At 42.5% G+C, this 13,825-nt stretch overlaps 1 protein-coding gene across 1 annotated transcript in view; it reads right to left on the bottom strand.

Moving 5' to 3' along the window:
- si:dkey-11f4.7 (piezo-type mechanosensitive ion channel component 2) overlaps positions 1–13,825 on the bottom strand; it is a 29,653-nt gene that overhangs the window by 2,476 nt on the left and 13,352 nt on the right. The window contains exons 19-50 of the mRNA XM_068597541.1: positions 13,741–13,773; positions 13,423–13,532; positions 13,028–13,203; positions 12,606–12,782; positions 12,315–12,479; positions 11,750–11,950; positions 11,453–11,657; positions 11,102–11,203; positions 10,833–10,998; positions 10,034–10,277; positions 9,816–9,912; positions 9,427–9,586; positions 8,736–8,825; positions 8,484–8,581; positions 8,063–8,128; positions 7,734–7,846; positions 7,446–7,566; positions 7,137–7,211; positions 6,757–6,923; positions 6,368–6,564; positions 6,031–6,192; positions 5,552–5,881; positions 5,166–5,424; positions 4,007–4,195; positions 3,709–3,895; positions 3,398–3,530; positions 3,117–3,264; positions 2,796–3,010; positions 2,340–2,498; positions 2,010–2,157; positions 1,331–1,519; positions 566–658 (exon numbers count right to left, since the gene is read on the bottom strand). Coding sequence (XP_068453642.1) covers positions 566–658; positions 1,331–1,519; positions 2,010–2,157; positions 2,340–2,498; positions 2,796–3,010; positions 3,117–3,264; positions 3,398–3,530; positions 3,709–3,895; positions 4,007–4,195; positions 5,166–5,424; positions 5,552–5,881; positions 6,031–6,192; positions 6,368–6,564; positions 6,757–6,923; positions 7,137–7,211; positions 7,446–7,566; positions 7,734–7,846; positions 8,063–8,128; positions 8,484–8,581; positions 8,736–8,825; positions 9,427–9,586; positions 9,816–9,912; positions 10,034–10,277; positions 10,833–10,998; positions 11,102–11,203; positions 11,453–11,657; positions 11,750–11,950; positions 12,315–12,479; positions 12,606–12,782; positions 13,028–13,203; positions 13,423–13,532; positions 13,741–13,773 — 4,975 coding nt within the window. The remainder of the gene's footprint in view (positions 1–565; positions 659–1,330; positions 1,520–2,009; positions 2,158–2,339; positions 2,499–2,795; positions 3,011–3,116; positions 3,265–3,397; positions 3,531–3,708; positions 3,896–4,006; positions 4,196–5,165; positions 5,425–5,551; positions 5,882–6,030; positions 6,193–6,367; positions 6,565–6,756; positions 6,924–7,136; positions 7,212–7,445; positions 7,567–7,733; positions 7,847–8,062; positions 8,129–8,483; positions 8,582–8,735; positions 8,826–9,426; positions 9,587–9,815; positions 9,913–10,033; positions 10,278–10,832; positions 10,999–11,101; positions 11,204–11,452; positions 11,658–11,749; positions 11,951–12,314; positions 12,480–12,605; positions 12,783–13,027; positions 13,204–13,422; positions 13,533–13,740; positions 13,774–13,825) is intronic.

Genomic DNA, 13,825 nt, shown 5'->3' with positions numbered 1-13,825 from the left:
AAAGTCCCCCACAAAAGTTTACATCTACATGGACATACAGCTACAGACATAGAGGGGCTCCCTCTCACGGCCGAAGGCAGTTATTATGATTAAGATCATTATTGCGATGACAAATAGAGTGGGCAAGGCAAGGCAAGGCAAGGCAAGTTTACTTGTAGAGCAAGGCGATGCAAAGTGCTTCACATAAAACTATTAAAAGCATCAAAACATAATGCAGAAGAAAACAAGATTTAAAAACAATTAAAAACATTATTTTAAAACGTAAAAAATACAGTCAAAAAGCAAAAAAGAATAAAAGTTGCAGTGCAGTTTAAGAAATAAAATGCCCACACACCATATGAAAAAACAACAAATATCTCTGTGTCCTTATTTCCTCGCCTCCTGCGGCATCGCACTTTTTCAGTGGAACTATCTAAACTGAGAGACATCGATATCCTTAAATCTAGTTCAACCAAAGGCTGCAGCAAAAACAGTCTTCAATCTGGATTGAAAGGAGCTGATACAGTTTTATTAGTTCCTTGTTATTTCTGGTGTTTTCAGTTTGTGGTTGACAGTTAAATCTTACTGGATGGGTCGCGTAGACTTTGGTGAGTCTGTTGAATCCAGCTTTTGTATACGGAACCAAGTTCTGCTCCTGAGCGCTCATGGTGAACAAAGGCTGTGAGGACACAATTAGACACACTCAACAGTTAAACACACACACGAGACATGGACAATGACTAGTGCCTGAACAGCAGAGTTAGAAAGCAAGCAGAAACGTTATCTTGTTATAAACCACGATGGTCTTGTAGGGGGGGGGGTTGTTGTCTTTGGCTCTCGAGATGGCTGTCTGTCTCTCAGTCTGCTCCTTTGCTCCAGACTGAAATATCTTAACACACTTAGCCTTAACTAGGTCCAGCCACCAGGTGTCTGGAAAACCAGCAACAACAAATTGAGGGAAAATGGCGGAGGTCATCACTCAAAATAATTTTGTGCGTACATTCATGGGCCCCAGAGGATGCATCCTGCTGACTTTGGCAATCCACTGACTTATCCTGTAGCGTCACTGTTGGTTTACAGTGAAATGTTTCAAATGTTTTTTTTGTTGCAAAAGGAATAGCGCTTGTTGTGTTAAATGATGACGATGTGTAATACAGGTGAACTTTATCCACGAGACACAACACCTGCTTTTTTTTCACTAGCATTTCAAGCAAAACACATCTTTGCTGTTCCACCTTTTACAAGTAAGAGTTTCTCGAACAGAACAAGTGTCTCAGTTAGTGTTTTATAATAAAAGCAAGCAATCACTTGAAGTTGAAAACAAGTTAAATAAAATTGTTTCCATCCTGACCTCATATCCTGCGATGCTGAGCTGGATAGAGACTTCCACTGGCTGATTGGTTACTCCGGCAGCCGACTGGACCAGCGACATGAAGAGCAGCGGGAACCAGATGATGCTGATGAGAGCGAAGATGATGAATCCTCCCATCCCATATTTTACCACCTTCTTCTTCTTCTGCCCTTGAGTGTGGGGGTATTTCTGGAAGGAATTACAATTACATTACAGCAGTTCTCACCTTATAAAGAGAAATAATAAAAAAAAAAAAGACAAACGTAACAACTTATCATATTGAGGCCTTTAAATTAAATAATTTGTCTGACCAGCAGCTATAAAATCAAAGGTATTTATTTGATACTTCTTCTTAATTTACAAGCTCTAACTAGAATAGTGTTAGTATTTTTACTTAATAAACTACAACATAATTTACTGGTACAGAATAGTTAAATATATAGTGGATCAATATGAATATATTATAAATTATTATGAATGAATTATTATCTACCAATAAGAAAGAGAGAACCTGGATGACAGTAAAAAAAATTAAATAATAGTTAAGCAACAGCCTTGCAGCTACAAATGTTATCAACATTTTAAAGAAGATTGATGTACCTAATGCTTTATACATATGATTTAAAAGAGTGCTGTAGTAAAAGCACAACAAGTATGTCTACTACACACTCTCAATTACTTTCTCAGACTCCCTCCAGCACTTGAGGATGAATATGTTTGCATAGATGTCTTCAACACAAATCCAACTGGAGAGAGACAGAGTGGTGTCAGTCCAAACCCAATCCATCACGGCCCTCAGCTCGGTCAAGAAGGGAACCAAACGAAACCTGGACGAGGAGATGAGAGGAGAATGTAAAATAGCACACAGAAAACAAATCCCAAACACTCTCAACACTTCATCACAAGTGTTAAAAGTGTGGAAAATGTATCAGATTAAATGACGTTACAATAACTTCATGCTGTTTAAGGAGATATTTGTATTCATTGAAGCCATTAACTGTTCCCTTACCCTTGGAAGAGGAAGAGGTTCAGGTAGTTGTAGTTCTTGGTGAGGAAGTTTCCCAGGATGCGGTTTGGGTATCCACATTTAATCTGATAGGCAGACAAGCCGAAGTAGATACACTTTACAAAGTACCAGAGCTGCGCAATAGAGTTTCTGTTGAACCTCCTGTGGAGCAAAAAAGACAAAAAAAAAAGACATGATGAGCAAAAAAGACATAATGAGATAAAGCGTAAGATAATTTCTTTAAATGTTTTGTGTGCATTTTTCCTTTCAGTCTTGAACAACTGGAATTAGGGATGGAGGTAATATGCAATAAGTACGTGTGTATTAGTTTTGTCCAGTCTCGATTAATTGTTTCATTTACTACCTTTTTTTCAAACCACAGGCTTTTCATAAAACATGTAAAATAAGAGAATTACACCGATTTAACAAACGAAGAGAATGAAAAACTAAGTTGATGACCTCTCCGTGACTCCGGGGAGGATGAAGAACATCCAGAAGTGTATGCCGAACACCAGCGACACCTGGAAAACACACTTTCCCAGCAGAGACTTCTTCAGGTAGATGGCCCGGTCCACTATCATGGTGCCAAACTGCATGAGCAGCATGACCAGGAAGGCCTCTGGAACCTGGTCCTCTGAGAGAGACTCTGTGATGTCTGCTACCGCAGAATATTTCTACAGACAGACAAAGATCAGCGTGCTTGATTGTGTCGTACTGTACATAGCATGCATTTAAAGAGTGTTTACTGTTGGTTTGATGACAAGCAGTTCAGACTCTTACTCCAAAAGCCGAGTATCCATAGATAGTGACGATGAAGTTGACTACGTCAATGAGAAACATGAGGGCGTAGACGTCACACACAGGACTGTAGTCGGGGTGGATGATGTCATAGAAGAACTGTCTGATGGGTAAGTAAATGTGGAGCGCACTGTCGAAAAAAACAGAATATACAGCGTCAAAACACACTTTTCTCCAAGCAGCCATATTAACAAACTCTATATTTTAGAAAAGAATCAGTAAAATACTGTTAAATTTCATGAGGTCTGTCTGCAACAACGCACACTTCTATGATGGCAGCTTTGGCCTGTAGCATCCTCTCTCTGAACAGCTGTCTAATCCTCTGCTTCCTGGTCAGCGGTGCCTGATTTCTTTGCCGTCTCTTGTTCTTGCTGTGCTGCTTCTTGGGCTTCACCTCTCCATTAAAAAAGATACACGTGAAATGGAGACATTTTAGTCATATATGGAGATTAACTACCAGTGACAAAAATAAAACAAAAAAGACAACAGAAAATAAAGGAGAAGTGGAAGTCTCACAGTAGATTCAGCCAAACTGTTGGGTCAGATTATGTCTTTAACCTTTGTGAATATTCACCATCAGATCCTGGTGAGTCGCCTCTCTTTCCTCGACAGAATATGGAGTTGGTGGAGGCCTTGAAAGGGAACTTCAGCCGGCGTTGAGTTTTGTCTTTACTGTCCATCTTCTTCTTGTCGACTTTCTTCTTCATCTTCTTGAAAAAATCTGGCATCTCAACCTCTTTGTTGTCCCACAGCCCGTGGCACTACAGAGACAACAAACTGAATGTTAACATGCAAAACTAGCTGCGTGGCAGCCATGCAGGTGGCCCGTTACGAGACATGATGTGGCAGATGGGCATGATTGAATGAGTTACCTTGAGAATAGAGCGGTGGAAAAACAGAGCAAGCAGCTGAATGAGGTCGAAAAGGACGTAGCCGTCTTTCTTCTCCACCCCGATGATGTTGGGCAGGGCAAATGGCCGCTCAGCGTTGATGCCTCTGTAGGCAGAGGTGGTCCATGGGAAGAAACCAAACTGGGAAAAGTACTTCACCACAACAGTTAGCTGAGAGAAACAGAGAAGAGAGGTCTGGATCATGCATCAGCTGAAGCAATAGAATCATCACCAATTTAATTTCACATCAGATTTTATTTTGTCCATGATGTCATTTATGTTCTTTTTTCTGTCCTTGGTATTCACGTAAGGAACTATCAAACCAAAGAAATGCAAATTCTGAGAAAAAATTATGTTTTATTCCATGTATTCATCTTGCTGAGATGAGATGAGGAGGGTGCTGCAGAAGTTTGGTGAGTTCACTTCTTTTCAACCCTAAGTGGACATGATCAGGGGCAGTAAGGTCATATATATATATACGAGACCTTACTCTGAACTCTGCTTTAGGCAGTGTGCGTGTCTGCTTGTAGTCAAACTTGATTTTTTATTTTTAAAATTGTCTCGACCCAACCGATGCCGATGCTTAAGTAAAATCCATTGAGGCAATTTATCAGATTTTAGTGTTAAAGATAGATTTAATTCAGCTCTTTCTGGAGCCACAAAAGGGCATTATAATACACTTACAGTATGCAGTGGCACTCCAAAAGAGCATTAAATAGACTTTGATGTGTAAAATCACTGGGGTAGGACTACATTAGCCATACTGAATGTATATGGACCATGAGACACTATTACATAAACTTGAGTTACACCCACAACCTGAGTTTAAGGGGTCATGAAGCCAAATAAAGCCGCTCCAGAATCAAAGAAACAATATTAGCTGCCAAAGTACAAGATATGCAGAAGTGTGAACATCCATTCCTATGTATTGCAAGCATTATTTGTAAAAAAAGATACAATATATAATATATAATTTTTCTATCTGAACATTCCTTCAAAGTGGAACTCAATTATCTATCAAACATTAAACCGATTGCAGCCCTGGTAACTATTTGTTTTTAAATTGATATTAATTCTGCAAACAAACCCCTCAAGTTTGAAGATCCTGTCAAACTCACCACTTCAAGTTGTAATAGCCTACCTCTGTGTAGATAATGGCGGTCATCCAGAAGCGCTTGGACGGCCGGGGTACAGACAGCATAGCCCAGAGGAAGATGAGAATGGGCAGGATGAGGGAGAGCAGCGAGGCCGTGACGATGTGGTTGAGGATGATAACAAAGTAGCAAAGCATCTCTGACTTGGACACCATGGTGTTATAAAGGGCAATCAGCAGCTTCAGGGGCCTCGGCAACTTAACAAAAAACTTATCAGACTCTGAGATCTCTTCATTTTCAAACATACTACAGAAAGGATGGAAGGAAGGGAAGAAAAGACAAACATTATTAGAATACTGTCACGCAGCAGCTTGTCTCTCAATTGCTAAAGACACAAAATGCTTTCAACAAATATGTTTTGATGCATACTGACTTGTTAAGCAACAGCTCACTGGCAGTGAGGTTCCTCGTTTCCTGACTCAGGGGTTTAAGAGGCTCTATGAGGTTGAGGCTCTTCTCACCAACACTCTCCTCGATGTCCAACAATGTGCATTCTGGGTAATCAGCGCATTCATCTTCTTCTCTCTGCCGCGCTTCGTCATTCAGGTATTCTCTTCCCACCTCACACTCCTCCCCTCGTTGTACCTTTTGCTCTTCCTCTGTCTCTTCTTGCTGTTGCTCACGTTTCATCTCACCCTCCATGTCCTCCTCATCCTCCTCTTCTTGTTCGTGGTCCTTCTTTTGTGGGTCATCAGTTTCACAGCTTTTGAGACAAGAATAGAGACATGGACATTTCAGACTTCAAGAGTCGATTGAGGGAAGTCTAGATATACCATAAAAAAAACATTTTGCATCTATTTAGCATATGTACACATATACAAGATTGTCTTGACTTCAAGATCTCTCCCTCACCTTGGTGAAAGTTCCACAGTCTCAAAGGAGTTCATGTCAATGTTGCCTGTTTTCAGGAGCCTCCGTCTGAGCTTGTCAGCTGCAGGCGACACAGCGGGAGGCTCGTCCAGGTCTTCCAGGGTCGGCTGCCGGGAGCCAAGCATGGTCTCATCTGTCATACAGCTAAAGGTGAGGGGGGAGAGCAGGTGATTAGACTGTATACAAATGTACATTAATAATGCTATTCATGTATTTCATTTGTCATATACGCACACGTTTAATGAAAGATAGAAGCAGGAAAGAGAAGAAAAACATGAAATACGTAAATAGGTGACCGACTCAGTGTCCAGTAACCGACCTGGAAATGCTGCTGCCCCAGGACATTTTGGAGGCTTGATTCTTGAGCTTGGCATAGGCAAGGTGCGAGGAGGGGACATCAGTCGGAGAGGGAGGGGGCAGGCAGTCCTCTATGTCCTCTTGAGATGAAAGTGTGTTCTGACGGGATATCCAGCTTTCATAAAACTGCTTCACGCTCTCCTGGCTCACCTCTTTCCCCTATAGAGCGAGGGTGCAAAAAGTTGTCGCTGACCCAGAACTGTACTGTTTGTGCCATGTGAGTTAATGAGCATGCACAACCTAAATAGGATGCGTCCTTAATGTTACACCTGAGCTTTTCCTGCTTTGACAAAATAATACTATGTTCTGCCATCAATTTACAGTCATCAGCTTTAAATCCTTTCCTCTCACCTTCTTTTGCTGTTGGCTGAGTAGTGCACGCTCAAAGCGCAGCACTTTGGAAATTTCCAGGGTTTCTTTACAGAAAGAGTTCAGACCGCCTGTAAGGTCGTCAAGCAGGGACTTAATGAAGACCAAGATGAACTTTGAGATGTTAATGACGCGCTGCAGAATGTTTTCTGTAAGGAGAGGACATAGGGGAGCACCAATGAATGAGTTGGCATATTTAAGGTTTCCCTGCCCTTGTATGCTTGTTTATACTACAGCGATAACAAATAAAAAGTAATTTATTCATTAATTATTCCTTTCACTCAGAAGTTAACTTGTGGGAGAATGGTGAAGGAATCCAGAGTTGTTATGTGAGTGTAATGCAGTGACTCATGCTGGTTCACCTTTTTCCTCCTCTTCCTCCTCCTCCACAGTGCTTTCATCCAGTTCATCCTCACTGGAGTCCATTCTTTCAATGCCTGGAGGAAACAATATTTATTGTTGCAGCATTTTAGCAGTTGGTCCAGCAGTCCAGCAGCAGGATGTCAAATCCATGGGCCCTGCATCAGGATTCTGGTGACCTCCTGAACTCTCCTCTATCTCCATGATCACGACAGATTATCCCTTTAAAGGTTTGGTGAAGCCCAAAGGACCAAACAAAAAACTTGGCTCGACCCAAAGTACTTTCATAAACACCCATGACGCTCTCTCACCCTGCTGTCTCTGCAGCTCTCTCTTTTCTCTCTTCTTCTCCTCTTTCTGTATTGCTTTCTTCTCCCTTTTCAGGTCCTTCAGAGTCGACTTAGAGCTGTTGACCCAGGCGTCGTAGGCCAACTGGGATATCAAAGACACAGAAACAACTGATGATGTTGCAACATCAACACAACAACTCTCTCAGTGTTCACTTTTCAAGGATGATCAGGAAGCATATAGAAACAAATAAATGCGTCCTTGTCTTTTGTCGTTGGTTTTGTGTTTAAGGGTTGTTTTCTGGCTCTCACCTGGAAAGCAGATTTCTTCTTTGGTGGTGGGAGGTCGTCCTTCTTCTCTGTAACTTCCTCCTCTTCCTCCTCGCTGTCACTTTCAAACAGGTGGTAGCCACAGTTGTTTTCCACTGCATGAAACAGAAGAGTGTTAAAGCTGCATCACAATGCATACTGTTAAGCTCTTGAGCAAGGCGTCTGATCCAAAGCTACCCCAATACAGCGGCTCAGTGGCTGCAGCTGCCGTTTTTTTACACAACCTGAGGAGATGATAGGTGATAGGAAATGGCAGATGATTCTTAATTCCCTCTGAGAACAGTGTTTTTGTTGGGCGGGTTACTGCTCACCTCCAGGCTGAGACACCCAAGGCTTCCACCATTTTCCGGCATCTTTCTTGGCTTTCTCATCATCACCTGGGAAACGCAAATCAGCCGGTTTCGTCATCACAGATGTTTTAGGATTTCGTCCCTTTCAAGGATAAAGACTAAAGAGTCCCATTAAGTAAACGCTTACATACAAGTATATAGCGCTCACTGAAAAGTGTATGTAATTTTTTTTTAAATAATCCATTACCCTAAAAATAAAACCATGTGTCTGAATTTAACTAAAATGAAAATAGACGATTGGAGCTTTAAAAATGGATACAATTTGCTTATAAAATAATTTGAGACTAAAATTCAGACTTTGTACCTATTTTCAAGATACAATTGTGAATGCATGCTGACGATCTGTTGGTTTGTTAACAGTAGAAACACAAAATAGATTCACTTATGTTACGCAGAGCCTCCTGCTCCTGATCAGCAGGAAGAGCCGGTTTGTCTTTGGCTTTGGGCCCACCCTTCTCTTTAGATTTGATTTTCTCCATCCTAGAGGACGGGAGTGGAAGGCAAGTTAGCTGATGACTGTTTACTTTTTTTCTGAGACAATAAAAATCAGCTTATTCATTTATTTACAGTCAGAACAGTGAAGGCTGAGCTGTAAATGTACTTTGTCCTGACTCTACTCTTGAATTAGTCTTACTGTTTCTTCAGCGTCTCCACAGATTTCTTCTCATCCTCCAGTCTGGCTGCTACCTGCTTCTTCACTCTGGCCTCAAACAGCTCAGCGCCCCTTGGAGGTAAAGAGAGGGAGAGGAACCGAGCATGACTTGATTTGTTGAGGTCACCATGTGTTCGTTTCAACACTGCTGCATGTGTTTTTAGCTGCGGCCAGATGTTTTTTCGCTGGGAGGCGGAAATTGGGCATGGACGTCAAGTGTGTGAGTGTGAAGTTGTGTGAGCATGTGTTCATGCCAATTGTCCAAAAGGAGATGTGGCATTGAGCATGGCCATTAACAAAAAGGCACATGACCATGACCATGCTGAACAATCATTTGTCGTAGATTATTGCACTCTGCAGAGTCCCGCTTTAATTTCAACATGGATGCCAAGTGTTCGTGAGGCTGTGAGTGTGTGTGTGTGTTTGTGTGTGTGTGTGTGTGTGTGTGTGTGTGTGTGTGTGTGTGTGTGTGTGTGTGTGTGTGTGTGTGTGTGTGTGTGTGTGTGTGTGTGTGAATGCTACACCTCCAATGAGTTTAATGCATCAAACAACATTTCAATGTATCAAAATATTTCCCCTTGTTGCATTTGTAACAACTCATTCTAAGTGTAAAGCTTGCTGCTGCTTTAAAACATTATCTGGACTAAGCAGGAGGTTAGTGTGGAGTACAGACCTGGAGGCCAATATCTTAGACGACTTGAGGTCAGACACCACGTACAGGAAGTAGTAGCTGAGGAAGACCCTCCTCTGTGCCAGGAGGACAGTGAAACAGATCGCATCCCAGACGATGCCGGCCTCACCCTCCGGCAGCTCGCACTCATCGTCAGGAGCAGCTAACGAAATGTAAGCAATAGTTATACTGTTTAAATAATCTAACAAAACTTTTAAGGAACAAAGAAAAGTGCTCAATAAATTCTCAGTTGCCTCATTTCTCCATCCTTCAGACAATGACGCAGATATTTAGCCTAACATTGACTCCAACACCATGCTTATTTTTTTTAATTAATATCAACCAAACTTGTTAACACCTGCGCTTTAAAACCATCTGTTGCAGACACTTACGGACGTCGTAGCCTTTGATGGTGCAGAACATGCTGAAGGCCTGAATCAACCAGCAGCCGTTCTTCAACAGGCTGTCCAGGTAGGCACAAGAACCGAGCTGATCACAAAAAACACAGGCAATGGCAGAAAGAGGCTATGATTGACAGCGTAGAGCCTGCGTAAAAGGCTCACAAGTTAAGGAATGGGTGCTTGCACTGGTTTACTGTGTGGACACTCACAGACAGCAGGTTCTTCATGGCAATCACAAAGCAGGTGTATCCGATGAGCCAGTCCCACAGTCGCAGGATGTATCTGACAGGCTGCATCAACACGCTGCCTCCAAACAGCATGAAGTAGAAACAGGCAACCAGGTAGCCCAGACAGAAGATGTTGATTCGCGTGGTGCCAGTGATGAAGATAAGGCACAGCACGAGCCAGAAGAAGTAGCTGAACACAAACACCTTTACCATGTCGAGGTAGCTCCTGAAGACCAGACAGCAAGGGAAGATGAGAAAAATAATCATGCTGCCAGATAAACAGATAAACAGACAAAGAGTAATTTATCGCATGACTGTAAAAAATATATCAGGACCAGAGACTTGGAGTGGAAAGTGAAAAGAGGCTCAGAAACTAAATGGCGGATGTCCAGGACTGCTAAGGCAGCAGTTTCGGTAAAACACATAAAGTAATGATCTAACTTCACCCCTTAATACTCTTTGATCAACCACAAAGCAGCATGATGGACTCAAAATATTCTCCACCTGCGGTTTAACTCACAGAGCAGGAAGCTGTTGGAAGAGATCAACTAAGTGCTGAATTATGGAGTTCACGCTATTTCCCGTTTGTTTTTTTTTAATCTCAGGTCCATAGATTTAGAGTCTGAGGGTGACTCACATTGAGTAAGTCGAGAAAATAAATCGAACATCAATAGAATGACTCACAGTTTTGGTTGTACAGATAGACGCGAAAGATTCAAATCTACATTCACATAAAGACAAGTCTGAGATATCATTTTTAAAAAGCATTCTGCATTCTGACCTGCAGTGAAGGAAGTTATCTACGGGTATGAACTGGTTGAAGGAACAAGGATCCAGACTGCGACTGATCTCAACGTTGTCTCCAGCAATCAGTCGCACCACTGCTCGGTTCTCCTCCTCAAACACCAGCCACTGCAGAGACGAGCAGAGCAACAGGAGGTGGTCATCTGCAGAGAGAAGGAGGGAGAGGAGGAGGAGGTCAACATCTAACATGAGGAATGGGTTCAGAGTCAGAAGGGAGGAGAGTAAAGATTACAAAGATAAACTCACAGAATATGAATGAAGGATTGGGTGCCATGGCAAAGTCGGGCAGGTAAAACCACTTAATAATATTAGAGGTCAAAGGTTGAACTGCCGATCTCCAGGGGTAATCTGATAAGGAGAAATAATTGACATTCAATACATGCAGATGGACATTAATTGGGAGGTCAAGTGACAGAAAATGCATCATGAAATATTTTCTATTTCAGTCATTTTTCCAAGCAAAACATCAAACGTTTGCTGGTTACATCTTCTCAAATGTGAGTGTTCAGCTTTTCTTTGTTATATAACACACAAATATATATCATCATTTTAATTGTTTGTTTCACAGGATCATATCATTATTAAAATAGTCCATACCAACACAGAGAGCAGGAGGGATGCCAATGCAAAGCAGGTACTGCAGCACCATGAGCCCTGCAGTAAAGCAGCAGTATTTAGGCCACACCTCCCCGATGGCCTTCCTGCGTCGGCGTGACAGAACAGCCATTAAGGCGCAGGAATGGAGCAGGGCATAGAAATCCATCCTCTGACCGATTACGTTGACTGCCACGATTAAACTCATCTAAGAAGAAGTGTGAGCGAGTTAGGAAGTCAATGAAAGAAACGTGAAACAGTTCAGATACACAGACGCACACTTCAGGCCCTTAAAAGTACCTCCAGTCCAAATTTGTAGAAGCAGAAGTTGATGAAGTACTTGATGCAGGGCAGGACGCCGTGATCCAGGTGCTGCCTTGTGATGCCCTGGAAGATGATGCTGAAGGGGGGGGACTTTAGGTCGTTATGGAGACGGAAGTAGAGCTGGTGCCGATGGACGGTCGCCTCAAACACCAGCAGCCCGAGCACCGTCAGATGGTTCTACAACGCAGACCACAGAACAGCTGAATACAAAGGTGGGACGACTGCCAGTGACTTCAGAAACCAAATAATGTGTCTCTGGTGTTTATATGTCTCTGAGGTCCTAATTGTTTGGTCCTGGTCGGCATCTTAGTGATCATTATAGCAAGAAGTTTATTTTTCTTGGTTACAAACATCTATTAAAAGGTTTTGTAATTTCACTTTCATTTACTTTCAGCAAATAGTCCAATGCGTTAAAGCCTGAATCTGGTTTAATGTATTTTATGTGATGTATTTGAATGCAAAACAGCTTTGTGTGATGGTTGTGATTTAAAAGAAATGTCAAAGATATAAAGTGTCTAGGTTTTTGCAGGCGCGTACGTACCCGGAGACAGGGGAGGATCCTGCCCTCACATTTACGCAGCGCTCCACACCAGTAGACGGGGTCTACAAGATCGGTGTAAAGAACTGACCTCCTGAGCAGCTCCACCATGTTCCCCCTCAGCTCCACTCCGTCATCAAAGCCCGAGCTGTTGGACGGCACCAGACCCTGACGCACAGACAATGTTAAAGCCCTCTGACAGGTGATCCAGCTGTGCCTCTGGCAAGATGCCAACTAAAGCATTAGATGTGTTTTAGGTCGCTGTTTCAAACAGACACGGTAATGGCTACTCACAGCGGTGCAGTTGGAGGAGTAATCAAGGGGTTTGATGACTTTGAGCTGGTAAAACATCTTGCACACCACCATGACGCAGGCCCACACAGCAGAGATGCTGGACGCCGCCGGTCGTAACCGTGGGAACGGAAGCGCAAACACCCACAGAACCAGGAAGAGAAAGTTCATCAAAGAAACCTGTGAAAAGTTATTAAAGGCTAAAGATCTTGCCTTTTATTGGTCAACTTTCACTTCACTTCTGGCATGAAGGTGTAGATGAATAATAATAAATGAATTTGTATAAATATCCAACCAGCACTGAGTGAATCAATATCAGGGGATGGCATATACACACATATCTACACATTTTCACACACACACACACACACACACACACACACACACACACACACACACACACACGCACAGATCAAATGTCCCACCTCTTGCAGGGACACCCAGATGATGCCGGAGGACACGATTTTGAGGCTGTGGAGCTCCAGCAGCCTCCAGCTCTGCTCCTGGAACCTGCGGAGTCCCGACAGAGCCTGAATGAGCAGCAGGCTCGACCGGTCCACAATCACCGCCCACTTGTCCTCACGACTGCTGCCGAGAGTTTCTGAGAGGAAAAGAAAGTATCAAGGGGAGGGAACACATCTGACACAGCTCAGGCAGCGGTTAATGGCATGAAATTCATATGCGATACCCTGTGGTATTTGTGTAACCGAGGAGAAAGACATAACAGTGTATGGAATACATTTTTAATTTGTCCCACTCCTAATTGACCTCACAAAGAGAGTCTGATGAGCAATTTTTTGGTCTTGAGCTAGATAGTTACCCTCTGTCATCTCCTCCAGCTCTCCAGCTTCTTTCTCTGAGCAGGTCTGTAGTTCAACGCTGTCCAGAGTCTCCTGACTTTTCCCATTTCCCATTTGCTCCTTTACAAGCCTGGAGGACAACAAGAAATATCTTCAATATTTACAAAATTATTGGAAAAACATACGCAGACGTGTATGCACACAGTGTTTGATTTGTTTGTTTTTACCTCACCTCAAAACACAGAAAGTATGTATATGATTTATATACCAATACATATAATACAGTATGTACTGATTCATTTAATGAATAAGGATCAAGAGTCAAACAACAGCCTTACCTTTTCTGAATCTTTTCAATGTTTTCTTTAATGCTGGAAATTAAATTGAAGAGAGTCGTGTGAACACTACAGTGAATATTGCTGA

The sequence above is a fragment of the Clinocottus analis genome, unplaced genomic scaffold (assembly GCF_023055335.1).
Source record: "Clinocottus analis isolate CAN_PGR_092001 unplaced genomic scaffold, fCliAna1.0.p SCAF_4, whole genome shotgun sequence".
Classification (NCBI taxonomy): Eukaryota; Metazoa; Chordata; class Actinopteri; order Perciformes; family Cottidae; genus Clinocottus; species Clinocottus analis.
This window is presented reverse-complemented; position numbering and strand designations above follow the sequence as displayed.